Below are 26,215 nucleotides of genomic sequence, written 5' to 3' on the forward strand. Positions count from 1 at the left end.
GAGGGCTCTTGGCTTCCCTGCACATTGCTCAAGTGAGAACTGAGCCCTGAATGTTACACATTGTTTCCCAACCTAAATCTTGTGGATAGTCTTGCAACAGTGGATGGTGTGTGTGTGTTTTAATAAGTCTTTTTTTTTAAAAAAAGTATTTTCATACCATCCTTCAATCACATGCCAAGGGTGGTTTACAAGAAGAATAAGAAGAAAAAGTAAAGTAAAAGCTGCAAAATTGTAAAAAGCACAGAACTATCAACAGGATTAAAACTGGATCTAAAAAAGCTTTGGAAATTAAAAAAAGCCTTTGTCATAAATAAGGCCAGTGGTTTTCAAACTTTTTTCCCTCAGCCATACTTTCAGAGTAAAACTTTCGTTGTGCCACACCATATATATATATATATATACTGTGTATATGTGTGTGTGTGTGTGTGTGTGTGTGTGTGTGTGTGTGTGTATATATATATATATATATATATATGAACATGACTACTTTATAATATGATCATGGGACACCCAGAAAGGATAGAACAATGTAGCCACATAAGAGCATGAATCATTCCCAAAATAGAATAATGATTGTCCTTGAATCTTCCCACCACACTTGCCACCCTCTCCTGCCACACCTTTTGAGAACCATTGAATTAGATATTAAACAAATCTCTCTGGGGAGAGTTCTCTGCAACTGGGGTGTCACCACTGAGAAGGCCCTCTTTTCAGTGTAGGCCTGGGATCATAAGGAGAATGGTGATCCTTCAGGTAACCTGGTCCTATGATGCGAAGTTAATTGCTGGCTCACATTATCAATCCGTTGCTGTCCTCATTAAAAATGGAGCGACTCGTCCCTTCTGGAGAAATTAAAGGGCAGCAGATTGCAAAATGGGGACAATGAGAACCAAAGCAGAACCTCACTGAAGACGTGGTGAGAAAGGGGGAAAAGCACAGCGTCCTTACAAACAGTGGCAAGCCTAATTAAAGAGGGTTAGTTCAGCTACCCCTTCATTAAGAGAGGGTAAAATAAAAGAACAGGTGCCCCGTAAATCAATGTTAGCCAGGTCAGCCAAGTAGGTTAAAAATGAGTTGCTTGTTGAGCACCAATGCCTTGACTTCTGCATCATCTGGAACAGACTAGATCCCACAAGAAACCCAGGCTCTCTCTTCCCACCTCAGCAAAGGAAAGAGGATTATTTCTTGGGATCAGGTAGGAGACTTTTGCTACTGGTGCTGCTGCTGTGCACGTGTACATCTTGTGTCAAGGGTTCATTGTTGTTCGTCTTGGTATTTGGTGATAATGCTATTGTGTTACCTAGCCTGGCTTTGTGAAAGCTGGCTTGCTGTCCACTTTGCATCCTTTCCAGATAGGGAAATCGAGGGTGTCATGAGAGACAAGATAGGGGGAATGATAAAAGTTCATCAAGTTATTCATGGTGCAGAGGGATGGATCAGATAGATCAGAAAAAATGGATGCGTTTTTCTCCCTCTCATAATAATAGAACCTGAGCTCATCTAGTGACGCTGAATGGACTTAGAAAACTGCCCTATACCATTGGTTCATCTAGCTTAGTATTGCCTACACAGACTGGCAGCAGCATCTGCAGGGTTTTGGACAGGGGTGTCACCTGGCCCTACCTAGAGATGCTGGGGACTGAAACTAGCTGGGACTACCTGCGTGAAAAGCAGATGCTACCCTTGAGCCACATGGTCCATCCCTTATGAAATGGCCAGAACAGACAAATGGGAGTGCTTTTTCACCAAGAGCAATGTTAAAACTAGGAAATTTGTTGTGGTGATGGCTATCAATGTAGATGGCTTTAAAAGGGGATTGGGCACATTTACAGGATCTAAGGTAGCTAGTGGCTACTAACCATGCCTTTGAATACCAGCCCCTGAGGAACAATAGTGGGAGAGCGTTAGTTTCTTATGGGCTTCCCATAAATATCTGGCTGACCATTGTGGTATATAGGATGCAGGCCTAGATTAGTCTTTGGCTCTATTCAGCAGAGTCTTAGGCCACCCAGGGCTGCCCAGAACAGTGATTTGGGCAATGTTTGTTTAGGGTTGACTAGAAGAGGACCGACTCTTGACTACAATAGGACAGGGAAAAGAATGTCTCTCTATGGTACCACCCATGCTTTTTATGCAGAAGGCTCCAGGTTCAGTTTTTGGCATTCAGCATCAGGTGATGGGAAACCTCACTGCCAGGTGAGCCTGGAAAGCCACTGATAGCTAGATTAGGGAATATTGGGGGAGATGGGCATACAGCAGCTTCTGCCCATTTTATTTTCGACCTATTATGGGGCAAAATGAAAGTTTTGCTTGCCCCACCAAATGGGATGGGAGGCCGGGCAGTGATAAATGTCACCTTTGGCTTCTGATCCCAATTCAATGTATTAGGTTATTCTGGATAGCAAAGGATCCGTCATTTTGATGGGATGTATGTTAGTGGAGGACCAAGGGCCAAATGTGTGTATGGGGTAAATACTGTATTTTTTGCTCTATAAGACTCACTTTTTCCCTCCTAAAAAGTAAGGGGAAATGTGTGTGCGTCTTATGGAGCGAATGCAGGCTGCGCAGCTATCCCAGAAGCCAGAACAGCAAGAGGGATTGCTGCTTTCACTGCGCAGTGATCCCTCTTGCTGTTCTGGCTTCTGAGAATAATGCCTCTTGTGGTCTGGTGCGTCTTATAGAGTGAAAAATACGGTACATCGTTGTATGTATATATGTGTGTACACACACACACACACACACACACACACACACACTGCAGGGGTCACCAACCTTTTTGGGGTCAGTGGGAACGTTTGGAATTTGGAAGGAGTGCCCTGGGGTGCCAGTCACAAAATGGCTGCCGTGGGAACATGGCATAACACAAAATGGCCCTTCTGGGGATGTGGCTGCCATAGGAAGTACTTTAGGCCCCAGATATAGAGGCATATAAGCACCCTCTCCAGATTGCAGCTACCCAAAGGTGTCCTGTGCTTGCAGCAAGTCCGCAGAGCAGGACCTGTATTTAAATGCTTATCTTATCAGTTGTGTCCATGTAGACTGGACAGGAAGGCACTGTCGATCCAAAGCCGATGGCAGGCTGAGTCAGCTAATTCTAGTTTTGCACCCCCTCCCCCTCACTGACAGCCAATGCCAACCAGGGCCAGCCCAAGATGTTTGGGCACCTGAGGCGAGCCACAAAATGGCGTCCCTCTCCTGTCAGGGAAGAAGGGGTGAGTGAAGAACTACATTGGGAACAAGCGGTGAAATAAAGATCCACATCAAGATCTGCTTCCTTCATGGATCCTGCCGCTCAAGGCAGTTGCCTCATGGGTGGGCAAGCACAAAAGGGCCTTTTCTACAACTTGTATCTCAGAGCTTTCACCAGAGGCAGAGATTTGTATTCGTCACCAGCCGCAGCAATTTATGTACAGATTGCATTCATAACAATTTGATGGGTAGAATTTAAAACTGTACAAGTTAAGGCTCAGGAAGCCCCTCTAGTGGCCATTCCGTTAATGGCACCTGAGGGGCTGATCAGAAGTCACAGCCAAGTTTCCTTCAATATGCCCTCTGACTGATGCTGAAAGTGCCTCTTTAAAGGAGGTGGTTATAACCACCAATCAGGCGACCAGCAGTTGCGGCAGTCTTCTTTAAACTCTGTCAGGTGTCAATCACTCAATGTCATTAGGATGTCAGGGGACTGATAAGTAGGTGGTCTTTTTCACTTGCTGGGATCTAAGATCCCCGGCATCGCCCACTGGGGTTGATGCCAGCTTTGGCCAAACAACCAACCTATGTACCTCTGGCCAGTAGCTCAGTGTTTTGTGTTGTTGGGTGGTTTTTTTGTTTTGGCAAAAAATGAAGTGCTGGTATACTTATATCTTAATTGAAGTGCTGTAGGTGCCACCAGAAAATGGTTGCAACAGGCAGCAAAAGAAGAGGTGATGGCTGTTTGGTAAGTACCATCACAAAAAATGCAGGGTGCTAGTTTATCTGGCAGTGGCAGGAAGGTCTGTCAAACCACATATACTGTAGTTGGTATGTGGTTTAGGATAATATTATATCCTCTGACAGTTTTAAATCCTCCCCCAAAGTAGTATTTATCCATCTTAATACTTTCCTCCAAAAATTTGTAAGCTAAATGTCGGATATTGCGTAAACATGTATTTCGAAGAAGCATTTTCCTGCAGCAGCGTATTGTCATAGTTAGTCCCTTTCTGCACAAATATAGCAGAGTCCGAGTTTGAACCTATGTTGAACATACATCACTGCCACACTGGGTTATTATTTCAAAGTTAGACTCCAGTTGATTATTTATTTTATTAACTTCTATCTTTCTCTCTCCCCCCCTTCCTTTCTCCTTAAAGGGAGCTGCCTCTGCCATACACAGCTCATCACCATGACAACTTTGATGTTGCATTCCATTATTCTGCTCCTGATTTTTTCAGTAGGTAAGAGTTGGTTAAGGAAATAAAGCCTGCCCATTTAGCCCAGTGCTGTCCACTCTGAGTGGGAGAAATCCTCAAGGGTCTCAAGCAGAGAGAAGCTTCTATCAATCAATTTTGCATTGCAGGGAGATGGATTAGCTGGGTCCCTTCCAGCTCTACAATTCCATGATTCTATGAATCAATCAATCGATGTGCAAAGCAGAGGCTCTACGGCTGATGTACAGCCCTTCCCATGTTCAGGAGCCATTTGGGAGCCGAGGTTTGACTGTATTTATTTTAATTGATTTGCCACTTTTTTCAACAAAAGAGAAGCAACTTGCGAAAGGTTCAAATATGTAAATGTAGCCTCTTGCAAATAAATCTGTTAAAAAACAACACTAAAATTGTTAACGAGAAAAAAACAACTCATTTTTTTTGTCATCCAACAAAAAGATGAACGCTACCATAACACATCTTAAAGCTTTTTTTTTTTTTTAAATGCTTTTTATTGTATTTTCATCATCATACACATCTACAAAAACAGAGCCTAAAAAATAACATTCAACAGTAAGAAAACGTTACAAAAAGAAGAAAAAGAAAAAAGAAAAGAGATAAAGAAAAAAGCAAAAAAGAAACAAAAAAAGCACATACAACAGTTTGTTAAAACCGACTTCCTTCCCTCTTGATTTCAGATGCCTACTTTTAATAGTTTCATCTTACAGCTGGTGTTGGTTTTTAGTTTATAACATCAGAAGATTTAGATCAAACCTACTGTAGTTGGTAAGTTACTAAAATTGCCTTCGATATATACCATAAATTTGTTCCAATCCTCTTTTAACTTTGTATTTTTTTGATTTCTTAATCTTTGCGTCAATCTTGCCAATTCTATGAAGTCATATAGTTTCAGTTGCCAGTCTTTCAGTGTTGGTAAAGTTGGGTTTTTCCAATTTTGGGCAATAAGTATTCTAGCCGCAGCTGTTGCGTATTGGAACAGGGTTTTGTCTTTTTCCGGTATTTCTTTTCCAACCATCCCTAGCAAAAAGGCCTCTGGTTTTTTGGGGAACGTGTAACTAAATATTTTTTTTAGTTCATCATATATCTGGTTCCAAAATCTTTTAATTCCCTCGCATGTCCACCACATATGTATAAAGTTCCCCTCATTTGTTTTACATCTCCAGCAGGCCTTGTTGCCAGTCTTGTACATTCTATTTAATTTTTCTGGTGTTAAATACCATCTATATATCATCTTCTCTAGGTTTTCTCTAATTGCCGCACTTGCTGTGAATTTTATTCCCTCGTTCCATAATTTCGACCATTTCTCGTGTTCTATATTATATCCCAGATCTCTTGCCCACTTTACCGTAACTTCTTTGATTTCTACCTCTTTTGTGTCGGCTTCCAGTAAGATGTTATACATTTTAGATAATAACTTATATTTACTTTCGATTATTTCTATTTGGAATTTTGATTTTTTCCCGTTCATTCCTACTTTCCTATCCTCCGTCCATCTTGCATTAATCTGGTGATATTGAAACCAGTCCTTCAGTTTTTCTTTCAGCTCCTCAAACGGTCTTAGTTTCCAGCCTTCATGGGAGCTTGTCAATAGATCTTCATATGTCAAGCCTTGCTCTTCCGTATTTGTTTTTTTGAATGATAGGATATCTGTGGGGGACAGCCACCAGGGTGTTTTTGGTTCTAACAGATTTTTATTTCTTTTCCAAACTTCATAAAGAGGGCCTCTAATTATGTGACTCGAGAACCCCTTATGTACTTTCCCTTTATCTAGCCACAGGTAGGCGTGCCAGCCATACCTATTATCTACACCTTCGAGATCTAATAAATCCGCATCTTCCAAAGTTATCCAATCTTTCACCCAACATAAGCAGGCAGCTTCATAATATAATTTTAGGTTGGGTACCGCCAGCCCTCCTCTCTCCTTTCGATCTGTAAGTAGTTTGTATCTGATCCTTGGCCTTCTACCTTGCCATATAAATCTTGAGAGTACTTTCTGCCAATCTTTAAATATTTTATTCCCTCTGATCACCGGGATGCTTTGGAAGAGAAACAACATCTTAGGAAGAATATTCATTTTTATTGCCTCCATCCTACCAAGCCATGAAAGGTTAACTCTGCTCCATACATCCAGATCTTTTTTAATTTTGTTCCAGGTCGTTGTGTAGTTATCATCAATCAGATTTATATTTTTAGGTGTGAGCCAGATGCCTAGGTACTTTATTTTTTTGGACACTTTAATTCCGTGTTGGCTCTCTAATTTTTCTTTTGAATCATTTCTCAAATTCTTTACTAATATTTTGGTTTTTAGTCTATTCAATTTAAATCCAGCTAGTCTGCCATATTCTTCTAGTGTTTCCAGCGCCTTCTCGATGCTTTTTAGCGGCTCTTCTAAGGATAACATCAAGTCGTCCGCATAGGCTTTTAGTTTAAACTCCCTAGATCCTATTTTAATCCCTCGGATCTCAGGCGTTGATCTTATTTTATTTGCTAAAACTTCTAGGACCATAATGAATAAAAGCGGGGAGAGGGGGCAGCCTTGCCTGGTTCCTTTTTCAATTTGGAATGTATTTGTAAGATTGTTGTTTATCACCAGTTTGGCTGATTGGTTGGAGTATATTGCCTGTATTCCTTTCCAGAATTCTCCCTCTATCCCCGCTTCTTCCATGGTTTTTAATAGAAACGGCCAAGAGACGTTGTCAAACGCCTTCTCAGCGTCTATGAAAATCAGGGCCGCTGGTATATTGTTGTTGATTTCCAGATATTCAATTAGGTTTATAGTGTGTCTCACATTATCTTTCAGGTGTCTATTTGGTAAGAAGCCTGCTTGGTCTTTGTGAATTAAGCTTGACAGGCATTTTTTTAGTCTATTTGCCATAATATCGGCGAAGATTTTATAATCGTTATTCAATAAAGATATCGGTCTGTAATTCTTAATGCACATTTTATCCGTATCTGGTTTTGGAATTAATGTTATGTAGGCTTCCCTCCACGACTCAGGGATTTTCCCTCCTTTTAAGATATTGTTCATAGTGTCGCAAAGCGCCGGAAATAGTTGGTTTCCTAGAACTTTGTAATATTTAGCCGAAAGGCCGTCTGGGCCTGGAGCTTTCCCTATTTTCATTTTTTTATAGCGTTTTGGACCTCTTCTATGTTGATGGGTTTGTTTAGTTGTAGTCTTTCCTCCTCTGTGATTGTCTTCCCTTTATATCTCTTTAAATATCTTTCTATTTGTGTTGTGTCCTCTTCTCCCTTCTTATATAGTTCCTCATAAAACTCGAGAAACTTTTTTTGTATTCTTGTTGGATCTACTATCAACTCTTCTTCTACCTTTATTTTATTTATCGTATTCTGTTTCTGCCTTTTCCTCAACTGCCAAGCCAAAAATTTCCCTGTTTTATTTGCTGACTCAAAATATCTTTGCTTCATTAATTTGATTTTCCATTCTATTTCTTGGCTCGTCAGCATCGAATATTGTGTTTGTAGTAATTTTATTGCTCGGCTACTTTGTTCATCTTTCGGATGGTCTATTAGTTTTTTCTCGTACCCTCTTAACTGCTTAAGTATTTCTTCCTTCTTCTGCTGTCTTATCTTCCTCTTAAGATTGTTTTGCTGAATAAATAATCCTCTTATTACCGCCTTACTGGCGTCCCATATTATTTCTATGTTTGTTCCTGTGTTCGAGTTCAACTCAAAGTACTCCTTTAAGGTGGTTTTGGCCTTTTCCACAACTTCGTCATTCTCTAATAGATATTCATTTAGTCTCCATCTGAAGCTTCCCTGTAATGCTCCCTTAATTTCCAAAGTTATTAGGCTGTGGTCTGAAAACGTTCTTGGGTGTATTTCACATCTTATTGCTCTTAGGGTGAGTGTTCTCGAGGTCCAGATTTGGTCTATTCTGCCCCAGCTTTTGTGTACTTCCGAAAAAAAAGTAAATTGTCTTTCTGTTGGATGTTTATGTCTCCATATGTCTATCAAGTCTAGATTTTCTTCCAGATTTTGAAATGATTTCGGTAACTTTCCTTGATTTCGTTTTTTATTTTCCGTTTGTCTGTCAATATCTGGTAATGGCACGGCATTGAAGTCACCCAATAATATTGTCTTATTATCATCTAGGTCTAGTAAGACTTGTTCTAGTTTCTTGAAGAACTCCGGTCTGTTTGTATTTGGGGCGTAGATGTTAACTACATTGATCTTCTCTCCCTGAAAGTTAATTTGCACCCCTAGTACCCTCCCCTCTTCATCCTTATATATCATTTTTGGTTCCCATTTTTCCTTTACGTATATTACTACTCCTTTTTTTTTCTCTTCCGTAGAGTTTATAAATTCCATACCCAAGTATTTGTTTGTTAAGACATGTTTGTGCTTTTTGGCTACATGAGTTTCTTGAATACCAATTACATCCAATTTTTCCTTTTTCAAAACATTTGCGATTTTATTCCTTTTGGCTTTTTCGTTCAATCCATTAACATTCCACGTTGCAATTTTAAGGTTCATTGTCGTTTTTATCTACTGGTAAGTAAGTCAGTAACCTCCTACTTTAGGTTTTACCAAATTAAATTCGGGTGGTTTTGTCTTCTATTTGTTCCTCGACCTCTTCCTCCTCCCCCTCTTCCCCTTCTTCCTCCTCCCCCTCCTCTCCCCCTCCTCCTGCTCCTCCCTCCCCCTCCAATCTTTCCCTCAACCTCCCCCCTCCTCTTCCTTCTCTCTCTCCATCCTTCTCTCCATCTCTTTCCTCTACCCCCCCGAGGTCTTTTTCGTATCTACGTAGGAATTTACTTACTTCTTGGTTTTCGGTTATCTTAAATCTTTTCCCTTTGTAAAAAAAGGAAATCCCTTCTGGGAATTCCCATCTGTGCTGTATATTATTTTTCTTTAAGATGCCCACTATTTGTTTGTAGCCCTCTCTTTTCCGAAGGAGTCTAATTGGTATTTCTTTAAAAATGATAATAGGTTTCCCGTCTATTACCAGTTTCCTCTGGTAACTTTCTCTCAGAATCTTATTTCTCATGTCACTCGATTTGAAAATCACTAAACAGTCTCCTGGTACCTTTTTCAGTCTATTCTGTTTGGGTCTTATTTTTACTCTAAAGGCATTTTCTATCGTTTGTGCAACTTCTTCTTCTTTCAATGAGAGCCAGGTCGCAAGCTCTTTGATCATTTTCCCCCTTATATCTTCTTCTCTTTCCTCCCCTATTCCTCTAAATTTTAAATTTAATTGCTTTTGTTTCATCTCCATCAAGGCTAAATTATCTAAGACCTGATCTTGGGTTTTACTCAGTTCTCCAAAGTTTTCTTTAGTTTTTTCGACTTCTTTTCTCTGGTCTCTCAAGTCTTTTTGCATTTTTTTATTTAGTTCTTCTAAGGATTTCGTTTTAACAGTTAGTTCTTTTATCTTGTTTGAAAGTTCCCCTGCAACCACCTCAATTTTTTTGTCAAAAGATTCTTGCATCTCTCCTAACTTTTTTTCTATACGTGTTTCGTTTTGTCTAAATTCCTCTTTTATTTTCAACCATAATGCATCTAGATCTTTTATTTCCTCTTGCCTTGAGGTTCTCCTATCCATTGGTGTCCCTGCAGGCTTCTTCCCGTCTTTCCCCGCCATCTGCCCACTTCCCACTTCCCTCCCCTCCCGCCTTAAGTCTATCCACAAGTTTTTATGGCTTTCCCCGAGGGGCTTACAATCTTAGATATTTGGTTATCACCGAAAGGGTTTTAGTCTGCCCCTTGATTCAATCTTGTCTTGTATCTTCCCTTTAAGTCAGACCGTTCCCAATACTGGGAGCTTTCCCTCCTAGTTTACAAATCCTTACGTTTGTCTCTTGTAAAAGATAGGTTCCTATTAAAAGAAATAATGCATGATAATCATAGACAACCGAAATTACGAAAAATGAGGAGGGGATTGAAGGATCTTGCAAGGCCGGAAAGGGGAGAGAATCACGGAGAGGGGACAATAAATGGAGTAACACAGGTGACACAGTCCAAATGGTGCCGATGATACTAAAACTTCTCTTTTGAGTCTCCGCCTCTTGTAGCTTAATCTATTCCCACGTGTTGTGAGATTTGTCCTATTAGTATTCCCTTAAGGACAACCAAAAATCGGGAGGTAGAAATTGGTAGGGGGGGAAGGGCAAACGGGCAGGGGGGGACAGATATATGAACGTAGGGGCAAGGATCCAAAACAATCCAGAGCTTAAGGTATGTTCCCCCGGCGAGGGGGGGGGCCCAAAATCGGGGAGAAGGGAATTCAATTTCAGTTCCAAAAAAAAAAATAAAAAAAAAATAAAGAGAAGAGTCGAACGTCGGGGGGGAGACCTGTTCCTCGATGCAGAGTCAGTCCAAAAGTAAGAGAAAGTGATAGAAAAAACCTTCAGAGTCTTTGAGTCCCTCAGAGAAGCCGGCTTCTAGCAAGTCTGGGCGGATGTCAGCCAACAATAGTAAGCAGTCTCGTCTCCCACATACACACAGTCTCACGCGCTGTGTTTCTTTCGTTTTTAAGACAGTACGACAACCGGCTGAAAGACTGGAGCGCTAAAAGTATGCAAGGGAGGATACGCGCGGAGAATCGTAGTTATTCTTATCCCCGTTGTTGGTAGATGGGGGGGGGGGTTATTTCGCCGACATTTTGTACTAACTTGCTCCTTCTTCCCCCTTGTTCGCTTTCTCCGCGTCTAGCGTCCCTCCGTTCGTTCCTCCCGGTTCTCTCTTTAGCTTTTTTTTTAGATTCTCCAGTAGCCCATTTATCGATACAAAGTCTCTAATGTTTCATTTCAGTTTCATACTTTTTTAACTGGTTACTTTGCCCCGCGAAGTTCCCAACGGGGACTTCTCTTTCTTTGTTCTACAGCGGGCGTTGGTTACTTTGTTTCACTCTTCCAATTAACTTCCCAGCGCCATCTTGGCTCCGAAACAAATCGGGCTCCTTAATTTAAACCATTAGTATCTTTGCGCCTTGGAATCTATCTTCTTAAAGCTTAAATCTTGTTCTTCATCTTGGGCACAAAATGTATCGGGGTCCTTTTGCAATGGCGTGATATAAGCATTTTTTAAAAACCCCACACCTTGGGATGCTGGGGAAACCCAGCCAGATAGGCAGGGTATGTATGTATGTATGTATGTATGTATGAATAAATAAATATGGACTGAGCAGGGGCTGGCCTGTATGCCTGCACTGTGCATTGAAAGCTGCTTTGCCAAAGTGTTTTTCAGCCTTGTGTATCCCAGATGTTGTTGGATTACAGCTCCCATTATCCCTGACTAATGGCTAAGCTGGCTGGAGATGATGAGAGCTGTAGTCCAACAACATCTGGGCAACCAAGGTTGAAGAACACAGGACTACACTAAGAAACAGTAGCTCTCCAAGATTTCGGACTAACAGGTCCATTCATTTCAAGGGATGCCTGTCCAAGACCTAAATGGAGATTCCAGGGATTACACCTGGGACCTTCAGCATGCAAGGCAGATGCTCTGAAGGAGAGTCTCCACCCCCATCGTTCTGTCCAGACACTGAGGTCCAGCTCCGAGGGCCTTCTGGCGGTTCCCTCACTGTGAGAAGTGAGGTTACAGGGAACCAGGCAGAGGGCCTTCTCGGTAGTGGTGCCCGCCCTGTGGAATGCCCTGTCATAAGATGTCAAGGAAATAACCACCTGACTTTTAGAAGACATCTGAAGGCAGCCCTGTTTAGGGAAGTTTTTAATGTTTGATGTTTTACCGTGTTTTTAATATTTTAATTTAATAGGGACACGGGTGGCGCTGTGGGTTAAACCACAGAGCCTAGGACTTGCCTATCCGAAGGTTGGCGGTTCGAATCCCCGTGACGGGGTGAGCTCCTGTTGCTTGGTCCCTGCTCCTGCCAACCTAGCAGTTTGAAAGCACATCAAAGTGCAAGTAGATAAATAGGTACCGCTCCGGCGGAAAGGTAAACGGCGTTTCCGTGCACTGCTCTGGTTCGCCAGAAGTGGCTTAGTCATGGTGGCCACATGACCTGGAAGCTGTACGCCGGCTCCCTCGGCCAGTAAAGCGAGATGAGCACCGCAACCCCAGAGTCGGCCACGACTGGACCTAATGGTCAGGGGTCCCTTTACCTTTACCTAATACTCTGTTGGGAGCCACCCAGAATTGCTGGGGAAACTCAGTCAGATGGGCAGGGTATAAATAATAAATTATTTTTATTTTTATGCTCTACTACTGAACTATGGACCTTCTCTGAAGAGAAGTGTGCTTCAAGGAGAACTGACCTAAGGAGGGTGTGCTTGGGTTCATTCCATCCCAGCCCGCTGGCTGCCCTTCTATTGCCGTTCTATGGCCAAGTGGTGGAAGGAGCCCTGTTTGTCTTGGTCCTCCAGGTTCTATGTCCAGGTGCTGGTGGCAGCTCCTCCAACCCTTATCCTGAAGTCCACTTGCATATGCCAAGGTCTCTGCATCCTGACCTCTGCAGCGACCTGGATGGTGCGCATGCTTTTCAGCGTCACATGCCACCACACATCTTTATTGGCATAAAAAAGCTGCCTCGTTCTTCCACCCCTACTTTCATAGACCAACACCTGAGAGCGACTCCCTTTTTCCATGTAATGAGATGCTCGGGGGAGGCTGGGTTGAGGAACACACCCAACGTGTACATTCTAGCCATGATGCTAGCTGTCCTGTTAAATGTGCTTTGCCTTTATAAAATTCATTATGCTTTCAAAAACAAAACAAAAAACCCAAGCACAGACGCCAACAACACAAGTAAGCCATAAAAACTGAAAGTGTTTTGATTCTGAACAAGATAAATAACATGATGCAGTGGAGTCTACACGAAGAAACACACATCTGGGCGTGTTTTTAGATGATTAGATAGGACTGCAAAGGTTTAATTGATTTATTCGTGTGACAATCGCTTAATCTTTAATTGCAGATTAAAATTCCTCCCCCCCCCCCAGTTAGTCCGCCATGGAGAGACTTCTGCTGCACAAGATGCACAGATTAGTTTGGTTCCTTCTTCCCATCCTCTGCCATCCTGTGTCAGATTTTAATAGGATTCTCCCCCTCCAATGTTTTTTAAAGATAGCTTTTTCAAACTGGTTGCATTCAGGACTAGGGTGACACCCATAGCACACACTTCAAGCACTCTAATATCACTTTAACTTTAATATTGGGAACTGTAGTTTGTTAGGCGCGATGGGCATTGCAGGTCCTAAGCACTGAAAATATTAGGGTGTCCCCCCATGTAATTCAAAACGAGAACACTACTAAACCACAAGATAAAATGTACGTTTTTTGAATTGAGAATGAAAAAGTGGGGAGGAGTGTGTAGTGGAATGTAAGAAAGTCTAACAAAGTTCTGTTTCCCCCAGCCATGATGACTAGAATCATAGAGTTGGAAGGGAACCCGAGGGTCATCTAGTCCAGCCCCCTGCGATGCAGGAATCTTTTGCCCAACATGGGACTTGAACCTCCGGCCTTGAAATTAAGAGTCTCATGCTCTACCAACTGAGCTATCCCATGATGGCTACTTGGATGCTTAATTTTATATATATATATATATGTATGTATATGTATATGTATATGTATATATTATATGTATATATATTATCTGTGTCAAATACTTTAAAAAAAATATTTTTTTGTGTGTGTCTGTGTCTATTGGGTAATCCAACACTGTTCTAAGAACTCTGGAGAAATCTGCAGGGATTTATCTACACATCAGTATGCTAATGGACCTTTCCTTTTCCTTTTCTAGTCCTGGCACAGGGCAGGAAGAAACCCAAAGGCTACCCATGTCCACCACATTCTCAGCCTTGGCAGGCTGCCATCTACAAATACTCCCGTTTCTACTGTGGAGCAAGCCTTCTCAACCAAAGATGGGTCCTTACCGCTGCTCACTGCAACCATGGGTAGGTGTACCTGTGTGATCATGCCTCCTTCTCTGTGTGTGTTGGCTCAGCATGGGAAATGCAGGTATCATGGAATATGTGGCAAACTAGTATTTTTTTGTTAAAATTCTAGACCGCTCTTCAACTGAGGATCACAGGGCAGTTTACGATAGAAAAACACCAAAGCACATACCATAGCAACAAATAATAACAATAAACCATGCGCAGTCTAAAAGACCATAGTAAAGGTAAAGGGACCCCTGACCATTAGGTTTAGTCGTGGCCGACTCTGGGGTTGCGGCGCTCATCTCACTTTATTGGCCAAGGGAGCCGGCGTACAGCTTCTGGGTCATGTGTCCAGCATGAGTAAGCCTCTTCGGGCGAACCAGAGCAGCGCACGGAAACGCCGTTTACCTTCCCGCTGGAGCGGTACCTATTTATCTACTTGCACTTTGACGTGCTTTCGAACTGCCAGGTTGGCAGGAGCAGGGACTGTGAAACAGGAGCTCACCCCGTCGTGGGGATTCGAACCGCCGACCTTCTGATCGGCAAGTCCTAGGCTCTGTGGTTTAACTCACAGCGCCACCCGCGTCCCTCTAAAAGGCCATAGTTTGTTTAATTAGCCAAAGGCCTAGGAGAAGAGGAATGTGTATTGCCTAGTGCCTAAAGATATGTAACAAGGGCGCCAGGCGAGCCTCCCTGGGGAGAGCATTCCACAATTGGGGAGCCACTGCAGAAAAAGCCTGTTCTTGTGTTGCTGACCTCTGGATCTCTCATGAAGGAGGCACACGAAGAAGGGCCTCTGATCATTATTGCAGGGTCCAGGGGCATATGGGGAGAGGGGTCCTTGAGGTATTGTGATACTGAGCTGTTTAAGGCTTTCTAGGACAGAACCAGCACGGAATTGGGCATTTCAACCTCTGCTTAATGAAGCAGAGTCCACAGCCTCCTGAGGGAGACTGTTCCACTGTCAAACAGCTCTTACTGTCGGAAAGTTTTTTCCTGATGTTTAGTCTTGTAAGTTGAATCCATTGGTTTGGGTCCTACCCTCCAGAGAAGAGGAAAATAAGCTTGTTCCCTTTTCCAGGTGAGAGCCCTTGAGATATTTGAAGGTGGTTTCCTCTCAGCCTCCTCTTTTCCAGCCTAAACATACCCAGCTCCTTCAACCGCTCCTCATAAGGCTTGGTTATTGTTGGTGTGCAAGTGGCCTCACCTACCCATTATTTATCTGTTCTTTCCTTTACAGAAGCATCCATGTCCGGCTTGGAGATGATAATCTGAACGTCCTGGAGGGCACAGAACAGTTCTTGGCAGTGGAAAAAACAATCGTCCACCCCAAGTACAACCAGTCGTGCTATGACAATGACGTCATGCTGGTCAAACTGTTGAGCCCAGCTGTACTTAACCATTATGTGCAGCCCATAAGTCTGGCTACCCAGAGGGCAAGCTCTGGGGATATGTGCATGGTGTCAGGATGGGGCGGTCCTATCAATTTCCCAGGTATGTAAATGATGCTGTCCCAGGAAAGGCCTGGCACGATCAGTCTCAACCATACCCTGCCTACAGATAAAGAACTAAAGCTTCTGAAACGAACATCCAAAATAGTGAAGGCATCTGAAGGAGCTGTAGAAAGGACAATGCTCTCCCAGTAAGGGCGGTGCTATCCAGATTTATGGCGTACCTCTCCATATATATTCAGTTGTACCTCGGAAGTTGGACGGAATCCATTCCGGAAGTCCCTTCAACTTCCAAAATGTTCAGAAACCAAAGCACAGCTTCTGATTGGCTGCAGGAAGCTCCTGTAGCCAATCAGAAGCCGCAGAAGCCCCATTGGATGTTTGGGTTCCAAAGAACGTTCGCAAACCAGAACACTCACTTTTGGGTTTGCTGAGTTCAGGAGCCAAGGTATGACTATGCTAAAACTACCAGGGAACCAATTTTACAGCTTTTAGCACGGTGAAGTCCTACTATAGGGGATCAGGTTGCAGGTGGGAAATTAAATTCTTAATGTCTTCCTTCCCTGCATTAAAAACTCAACCCCCCCCCCCAAATCCCAGAAATTCAGTGAGATTAGTTGTTTGCTTGGGTCTCCCTTTCTACTTGAGGCATTTGTTTTGTTTTGTTTAACTTACACATAGATTTGTAAATGGGAGAACAGTAAAAATGGGAACACCTCCCCACTAGGGACAGAAGAGAAATTAAGTTTGGTTCACATTTTAAAGCAAACTTACCTAATTGGCTAATTGGCGAAACACAGCTAGCCTTCAAAGTTTGCAAATTTTTAAAAGCCTTGGAAAGGCTTTTAAGCCTTGGAGACCAAGCCCTCACCAATGTGTATATTAGAGGAAAGTGTTCATAAAAATGCCTTTATTTCTGAGAATGTAAAAACATGTATAGAATCATAGAATCATAGAGTTGGAATAGACCACAAGGGCCATCGAGTCCAACCCCCTGCCAAGCAGGAAACACCATCAGAGCTCTCCTGACATATGGTTGTCAAGCCTCTGCTTAAAGACCTCCAAAGAAGGAGACTCCACCACACTCCTTGGCAGCAAATTCCACTGTCGAACAGCTCTTACTGTCAGGAAGTTCTTCCTAATGTTTAGGTGGAATCTTCTTTCTTGTAGTTTGGATCCATTGCTCCGTGTCTGCTTCTCTGGAGCAGCAGAAAACAACCTTTCTCCCTCCTCTATATGACATCCTTTTATATATTTGAACATGGCTATCATATCACCCCTTAACCTCCTCTTCTCCAGGCTAAACATGCCCAGCTCCCTTAGCCGTTCCTCATAAGGCATCGTTTCCAGGCCTTTGACCATTTTGGTTGCCCTCCTCTGGACACGTTCCAGTTTGTCAGTGTCCTTCTTGAACTGTGGTGCCCAGAACTGGACACAGTACTATGATTTGTACTATATACACAGTACTATGTATGATTTAGGGAAACTTGTTAGCAACCTTAGATAAAGGTAAAAAAGGTAAAGACGTTGTTTAAAAAAGAGCGGAGAAACAGAACTCTTCTTTTGGCATTCTCTCTTCTTGAAGCATGTAAATGTAATGAACTATGAGTAAAACCATAGGGATGCGGGTGGCGCTGTGGTCTAAACGACAGAGCCTAGGGCTTGCCGATCGGAAGGTTGGCGGTTCAAACCCCCGTGATGGGGTGAGCTCCCATTGTTTGGTCCCTGCTCCTGCCAACCTAGTTTGAAAGCACGTCAAAGTACAAGTAGATAAATAGGTACCACTCTGGCAGGAAGGTAAACGGCGTTTCTGTGCGCTGCTCTGGTTTCGCCAGAAGCGGCATAGTCATGCTGGCTGCATGACCCAGAAGCTGTCTGCAGACACACGCTGGCTCCCTCAGCCAGTAAAGTGAGATGAATGCCGCAACCCCAGAGTCATCCGTGACTGGACTTAACGGTCAGGGGTCCCTTTACCTTTACCTTTATGAGTAAAACCAATATTTATCAAGATCCCAAACAACTTCTTGTTCTTGCCTCCAGGGACAGCTCAGTCAGCAGAGCATGAGACTCTTAAGCCCAAGGTCATGAGATTGAGCCCCACATTTTGGGTGAAAGATTCCTGCATTGCGGGGGGTTAGATGATGCTTGTGGCCCCTTCCAACTCTACAATTCTTCTTCTTTCTTTAGAGCGAATTCCTCTGGTCCTTTACTGTGCAAATGTCAGGATAATGTCTTGGGAGGAGTGCTCTGCCCTGTATCCTGGGAAGCTGAACACCGATATGATGTGTGCTGCTGCGATGGGAGGAGGCACTGACTCCTGTGAAGTAAGGACCTTTGGTTGGAACATCACAATTGCCTTGCAGAACCAGATAACACATCCCTGTAAAGTGGATTAGGCTGAGATATAAGCCCTGTTCGGACATTCGATACCCATGGATACTGAACATGCGATGAGGCTCTCCAATAGGCACCCAACTAGCCACAGGCCCTGGGCTCCTTAGGTTGGAAGGGCAGGATAGAAATTTGATAAACAAAAGAAAGAAAACAAATACAGTGGTGCCTCGCAAGATGGAATTAATTCGTTCCGCGAGTTTTGTCGCCTTGCGATTTTTTTTGTCTTGCGAAACACGGTGTCGGAAAAGTTTTGGAAAAGCTTCAAAAATCACCAAATAATAATAATATAATAATAATAATAATAATTTATTATTTATACCCCGCCCATCTGGCTGAGTTTCCCCAGCCACTCTGGGCGGCTCCCAATCAGTGTTAAAACAGTACAGCGTTACATATTAAAAACTTCCCTGAACAGGGCTGCCTTAAGATGTCTTCTGAATATCAGGTAATTATTTATCTCTTTGACATCTAATGGGAGGGCGTTCCACAGGGCGGGCGCCACTACCGAGAAGGCCCTCTGTCTGGTTCCCTGTAGCCTCACTTCTCGCAATGAGGGAACCGCCAGAAGGCCCTCGGCGCTGGATCTCAGTGTCCGGGCTGAATGATGGGGGTGGAGACGCTCCTTCAGGTATACAGGACCGAGGCCGTTTAGGGCTTTAAAGGTCAGCACCAACACTTTGAAACGTGCTCGGAAATGTACTGGGAGCCAATGCAGGTCTCTCAGAACCGGTGTTATATGGTCCCGGCAGCCACTCCCAGTCACCAGTCTAGCTGCCGCATTCTGGATTAATTGCAGTTTCCGGGTCACCTTCAAAGGTAGCCCCACGTAGAGCGCGTTGCAGTAGTCCAAGCGTGAGATAACTAGAGCATGCACCACTCTGGCGAGACAGTTCGCGGGTAGGTAGGGTCTTAGCCTGCGTACCAGGTGGAGCTGGTAGACAGCTGCCCTGGACACAGAGTTAACCTGCGCCTCCATGGACAGCTGTGAGTCCAAAATGACTCCCAGGCTACGCACCTGGTCCTTTAGGGGCACAGTTACCCCATTCAAGACCAGGGAATCCCCCACACCAACCCGCTCCCTGTCCCCCAAAAACAGTACTTCTGTCTTGTCAGGATTCAACCTCAGTCTGTTAGCCGCCATCCATCCTCCAACCGCCTCCAGGCACTCACACAGGGCCTTCACCGCCTTCACTGGTTCTGATTTAAAGGAGAGGTAGAGCTAGGTGTCATCTGCGTACTGATGAACACCCAGTCCAAACCCCCTGATGATCTCTCCCAGCGGCTTCATATAGATATTAAAAAGCATGGGGGAGAGGACAGAACCCTGAGGCACCCCACAAGTGAGAGCCCAGGGGTCTGAACACTCATCCCCCACCACCACTTTCTGGACACGGCCCAGGAGGAAGGAGCGGAACCACTGTATGACAGTGCCCCCAGCTCCCAACCCCTCTAGACGGTCCAGAAGGATGTTATGGTCGATGGTGTCAAAGGCCGCTGAGAGATCCAGCAGAACTAGGAAACAGCTCTCACCTTTGTCCCTAGCCCGCCGGAGATCATCAACCAGTGCGACCAAGGCAGTTTCAGTCCCATGGTGAGACCTGAATCCCGATTGGAAGGGATCCAAATGGTCCGTTTCCTCCAGGCGTGCTTGGAGTTGTTCAGCAACCACCCGCTCAATCACCTTGCCCAAGAATGGCAGATTTGAGACTGGACGATAGTTGGCCAAATTGGCCGGGTCTAAAGATGTTTTTTTAAGAAGCGGTTTAATGACCGCCTCTTTCAGCGGGTCTGGGAAGGCTCCCTCACAGAGGGAAGCATTCACCACCCCGCAGAGCCCATCGCCCAGCCCTTCCCGGCTCGCTTTTATCAGCCAGGATGGGCAAGGATCCAGGAGACAGGTGGTCGGTTTCACTTGTCCAAGCAGCCTGTCCACATCCTCGGAGGTAACAGACTGGAATTGATCCCATGTAACAGGACCAGACAGAACTCTAGCACTCTCCCGCCCTGGCCCTGCTCCCACGGTGGAGTCTACCTCCTTCTGAATCTGAGCGATTTTATCTGCAAAAAACTTTGCAAAAGCATTGCAGGAGATCTTGGGGTCCCTACCAGGCCCCGGTGGTACAGGTGGTTCCGATAGATTGCGAACCACCTGAAAAAGTCTCCTGCTGCTGTTTTCTGCAGATGCAATGGAGGCGGCGAAGAAGGCCCTCTTCGCCGTCGCCATTGCCACTTGGTAGGCTCGACGTTGAGCTCTAACCCGTGTCCGGTCTGATTCAGAATGAGTTTTCCGCCACCGGCGCTCTAGCCGTCTCAACGATTGTTTCATCACCCTCAGCTCCGGGGAAAACCACGGGGCTGTCCGGGCTCCATGCAATCGGAGAGGGCGCTTCGGAGCCAGACAGTCAATAGCCCTGGTTAACTCCGCATTCCAGCGTGCCACCAGGGAATCAGCTGAAAGGCCATCAACTTGGGATAAAGCATCCCCTACCACTCTCTGGAAGCCAATTGGATCCATTAAGTGGCGGGGGCGGACCATCCGAATCGATCCCACCTCCCTGCAGAGGGGAAGGGTTGCAGAGAAGTCCAGTTGCACCAGGAAGTGATCTGACCATGGCACTTCTTTTGTTTCGCTTTTAGTTAGTGTCAGATCACCAACATCCATAGAGGTGAACACCAAGTCTAAGGCATGTCCATGGCTATGAGTTGGGCCAAACTTATTCAGGGACAGCCCCATGGAGGCCATGCTTTCCACGAAGTCCCGAGCGGCCCCTTGTAAGGTCGTGTCGGCATGGATGTTAAAATCCCCCAGGACAACCAAGCTAGGTGTCTCCAGGAGCATATCCGCCACGACCTGAAGCAGCTCGGGCAGGGAATCCTTGGTGCAGCGGGGAGGTCGGTACACCAGTAGGAATCCTGTACTGCCCCTATTGCCCAACTTCCAGAACATGCACTCAGAGAACTGGGTCTTCCCAATAGGACGCCTGGTGCAGACTAATGACTTCCTAAAAATCACTGCAACCCCCCCTCCCCGCCCACATGACCTGGGTTGCTGTGCGTAAGAGAAGCCTGGTGGGCAAGCAGCGGCAAGGACAGGCCCATCTGCTTCATCCAACCAGGTCTCTGTCACACATGCCAGGTCAAATCCTCCATCCACAATCAGGTCGTGGATGGCAGTGGCCTTATTCATCATTGACCTGGCATTGCACAGCAACACTTTCAGGTCATGTGGGTTTCCCTTGCTGATTCCAGTATCCTTCCGGTCAGAACCAGACCTGGAGGCAGGGATAGTCCTCAGACAACGACTAAACCTGCCTCCTCGGTAATGACATGGTCTGGTCTTAGCGTAACTCCTCCTCCTACCCATGATCACTGAGATCGGTTGTCCCAGTGCATCCCCCCCTGTGGAACATGCCCCAGCCATTTTGTTTGCTGGGACCCACTCCCAGGCAGCCCTGACCCCACCCCTTAAAAAGCAAAATACAAATTATATAATAATTTAACAGAATAATAATAATAATAATAAAACAAAACAGAACAAAATAAAACAAGAAACAATAGCGCTGACTAAATGCTTATCCCTCCCCAAGCAAAAATAAAATAGTAAAATAATATAATATTATAAAAAACAACAACAACCATTTAAGGTGCTGCAAATTAAAAACAATTAAAAGATTTAAAACCATTTTGTCCATTGCTGCCGGTAGCTGCTCAGGCCTCTAAACTGTAGTGGTAGTGCAGGCCCCGCCCCCTAGGCCAGATGGAGTTGGCAGAGGAAGGAGCAGTCTTCCCAACACTCAGACAAGCAGCAACAGCAGCCGTGTCCCGGAAGCCTCTCTCAGGCCTCTTATGCTGTGACGGTGAGTGCAGGCCCCGCCCCCTAGGCCAGATGGAGTTGGCAGAAGAGGGAGCGGTCCTCCCAACACTCACGCAAACAGCAACAGCAGCCGTGTCCCGGAGGCTTTGATGGAGGCCCTGGCAGTGAGTGCAGGTCCTGCCCCCTAGGCCGGATGGAGTTGGCAGAGGAGGGAGCAGTCTTCCCGACACTCACACAAGCAGCAGCAGCAGCAGCCGTGTCCCAGAGGCCTCTCTCAGGCCTCTTATGCTGTGACGGTGAGTGCAGGCCCCGCCCCCTAGGCCAGATGGAGTTGGCAGAAGAGGGAGCGGTCCTCCCAACACTCACGCAAACAGCAACAGCAGCCGTGTCCCGGAGGCCTTGATGGAGGCCCTGGCAGTGAGTGCAGGTCCTGCCCCCTAGGCCAGATGGAGTTGGCAGAAGAGGGAGCGGTCCTCCCAACACTCACACGAGCAGTAACAGCAGCCGTGTCCCGGAGGCTTTGATGGAGGCCCTGGCAGTGAGTGCAGGTCCTGCCCCCTAGGCCGGATGGAGTTGGCAGAGGAGGGAGCAGTCTTCCCAACACTCACACAAGCAGCAGCAGCCGTGTCCTGGAGGCTTTGATGGAGGCCCTGGCAGTGAGTGCAGGTCCTGCCCCCTAGGCCGGATGGAGTTGGCAGAGGAGGGAGCAGTCTTCCCAACACTCACACAAGCAGCAGCAAAGAAGAAGACCAAAGTCTTCAAAAACCTCAAAAAAGGCTACCACACCGCGTGCTATGAGTTGCTCCTTGAAGTCAAGTCGCAACTGTATTAACGGTGTTAAGAAAAAGGAAACAAACTTGCAAGACGTTTCCGTCTTGCGAAGCAAGCCCATAGGGAGAATCATCTTGCGAAGCAGCTCAAAAAACAAAAAAACCCTTTCGTCTTGCGAGTTTTCCATCTTGCAAGGCATTCGTCTTGCGAGGTACCACTGTAGATGCAAATATATGCATCGGCCAAGCCCCACGGCCAACCTGCAGTTGGGATCACTCTGTAGGGGGCCTATGCACGGCTGGATGTACATATTTAAGGGTCCCCTCTATAGGAATGTGAACACCTGTTCCCATGGAAAGAGCCCTATGCGCTCAAACCTGCACGCACATAGGCCCCTACAGTGTGATGCCAATTGCATGTTGGCTGGGGGCTTGGTCAATGCATATGTTAGCATGTATTTGCATTTGTTTGTTTTGTTTATCAAATTTCTATCCTGCCCTTCCAACCAAAGGAGCCCAGGGCAACCAGTTAAACCTCCTCTGGAGCTATTAGCACTCAGTTAACACCCTCATAAAGCAGTGAATTAGAGAAATATCAGCAATAATGCACAGAAACAGTGGGATCTTCACAATCCATCTTTTGGGATGTTTGGCAGTTGCCCTCCTTCACCATAGTGCAAGGCTCCCCAAAATGTCTAATTGGGCTGTGGTCAAATGCTCTCTCTCTCTGTGTGTGTATAAATTGAAATAGAAATAGAAATTGTCAGTTCAATCCATTTTGGAACTGAAGTTGGCTGATAAACTAAAAAGACTTAACATAAAACTAATCTGATTTTGCTGGGTTTGGGGTGAGATTTTGCTTTTGTTGCGTTTTTGCCCTTTCAGCTCTACCTCGATTTAAAGTGCATCAGTGTATTTCAGTATTCACTATTCAGTGCCCCTTCTTGCTTTCGTGTCACTGTGTCCTATGTAATGTGTGCCAAAAAGTTCAAACTCTGCCCCAGAAGAGAGGCTACCAAACTTGTTGCTGGACTCCAACTCTATCATCTTGGCCATGGGCTATGCTAGCTAAGGCTGTAGTTGGGAGTCCACAACATTTAGAGCCTTGGGTTCCTCAGCCATGCTATATATTGTGGAAACCCAAGATCTGTGGCTACAGTGAATTATGAAAAATGATGCAATCTAATTATGTGCATAGATAAGGGTTGATTCATCTATTAGGTTTTTTAAATGTCTAAAGTCAGTGGGGTTTTTTTGTTAAAGAAAAACACCAACAAAAAGCCGAGAAGCTAGTACTCAAAATGGCTGCCATGGGTAGCAAAATAATAATAATAATAATAATAATAATAATAATAATAATAATAATAGAGAAGTGGCAGTATTCTGTGCCACTGAGTATCATCACACACATTCAATCCAGTGGATTTTGGTGTGCTGAGCTTATCTTGCAAAATGCTTTAATGCCGCTCTCGTAACGTCTGACAGCCAGCAATTTCATAAATGGGTGCTGTTTCCGCCCACCCGCTGCCCTGCCCTCGTCTCTCTTGATGACTGGCATTTTCCTAATGGCAAATAATAAACACCCACAGCTTCTTCTGAACACTGGAAGGGTCAGCTGGAGAGGTCTGGAGGACTGTGTTTGGATGCCAGGCCTGAGGCTCGCTTTCCCTGACCTATGGACTATGTTCCTATGCACTTACCTGGGAATTGCATCTCCTTGAACTCAGTGAGACTTCATTCCATGCAAATGTGCCAAGTCCTCGGTGCCAAGGTCCCTTCACCCCTCCCAATAAAATATTGGAGGGGGCCACCTCCCCAAGTTGCCATTCAAATGGTGTGTGTGTGCTTCATCTTGTGCTCAATTATGTGGGGCAGGACTTTCCTGCCCTCCTTGTTATATTCCAGTTGTCACCCCTGATTCCATGTAAACATGCATAGGAAAGGGCGGCATTCTTCAACCTTGGGTCCCCAGATGTCATTGGACTACAACTCCAATCATCCCTCATTATTGATTAAGATGGCCGGGGATGGTGGGATTTGTAGTCCAGTAACACCTGGGGACCCAAGGTTGAAGAATGCTGGGATAGGGCAACATGTTTGTATATGACTAGTATAGTATTGGCGTTGCTTTTAGATGTTTTGTCACTTGTGTGTTTAATACCCTGGGCTCCTTTGGGAGGAAAGAGTAGGGCTGCCATATTTCAAAAAGTAGCAACCAAGACACCCCCCCCCCCAAACCGTGATTTTTCGTTTGACTTGTCTAGGATCCAGGATAAATTGCCGCCTTTCAGAAATTCACCCCCAGACGTCAATTCTGCCTTTGCAATTCCGGTAACGTCCGGACGTATGGCAGCCCTAGGAAGGAGGGGATTTAGATCTAGTAATAAACAGAACAACCCTTCCTGGGTTAAAGAGATGTCTCTCTTGGTTGTCAATACAGGGTGACTCCGGGGGACCCCTTGTCTGCAACAGGAAGCTCCAGGGTCTGGTGTCTTGGGGTGACGTGCCCTGCAGCTCCAGCACCAAACCCGGCGTCTACATGGACATTTCCAGATACAGAGACTGGATCATTGAGACCATGTGTGATGACGACTGACTTGTTGTGGGGAAATCAGACCCTCCCCCCTCCTCATTTTGCTGAGATCCCAAAATAAACCATGAGGAACCCATGTCTCCTTCCTGCCCTCCATCCTTTTTCACTCAGGCCTGCTTCTTGCCTTCCCTTATTTGGACTGTAGCGCTATCTGCATTGCAGAGGGTTGGACCATTGGGATTCCTTCCAACTCTACAATTCTACGATTCTGTTATCTCTCACAAACTCTTTCGGTCTGCTCCCAAAGGAGAAGCACCAATAACTTCTGAGTGGAGCCTGACAAGAGTTTCACACAATGTATCTTAGGAACATCGGAAGTTGCCTTACGCAGGGTCAGACCATTGGCTCACCTAGATCCATACACTCTACACTGACTGGCAGCGGTCGTCTTGGGTTTCAGACTAAAGTCTTTCCCAGCACTTCCTGTACAGTTTGGAAAAGGAATCTTTGGGGAAAAATGAAAACCTTTGTTGGGGGCGGCGGGGGGGGGGGGAGAACATTTGTTAAGTGATATCTTCACGGTTACCTTTCACCTGCCATTTGTTCAATTTTGATTATTATTTTTTAAAAATGGCATTCCTCACCCCCTTCATGACTTTCAGTGCATGGTTTATTCCTGTCATAGAAAATTTGAAAATTTGCAATTCTATGGCTGCATTCAGAGCAGACCTATTCAAAATAATGGATGTGGCTTAGCTCCCATCTGCACTACACTTCTGGTATAATATTTTTTTTTATTAATCTTTAATACAAGTCCAAGAAAAGCCACATTGTCACATTACCAAATTACAATCCAATTAAAAAAGAGAGAGAACCAATTATTCAAAAACCAAATTAATCAATTTGAAATGACTTCCCGTGTACTTGGTTTCAGGTTACAAAGCTCTTATTTCTTCCTGCTTTCATAATCTT

General features: G+C 44.9%; 1 protein-coding gene across 1 annotated transcript; it reads left to right on the top strand.

Moving 5' to 3' along the window:
• Positions 1–1,100: 1,100 nt before the first annotated feature.
• Positions 1,101–25,746, top strand: LOC114603580 (trypsin-4-like; the record flags this gene model as incomplete). The annotated part of the gene is made up of 6 exons (XM_077932482.1): positions 1,101–1,195; positions 4,350–4,429; positions 14,143–14,296; positions 15,522–15,775; positions 17,920–18,056; positions 25,151–25,746. Coding segments are annotated over 6 exons (876 nt in total), but the record flags the coding sequence as incomplete, so codon positions are not given.
• Positions 25,747–26,215: the final 469 nt, after the last annotated feature.

The sequence above is a fragment of the Podarcis muralis genome, chromosome 7, assembly GCF_964188315.1.
Source record: "Podarcis muralis chromosome 7, rPodMur119.hap1.1, whole genome shotgun sequence".
NCBI classification, from domain to species: domain Eukaryota; kingdom Metazoa; phylum Chordata; class Lepidosauria; order Squamata; family Lacertidae; genus Podarcis; species Podarcis muralis.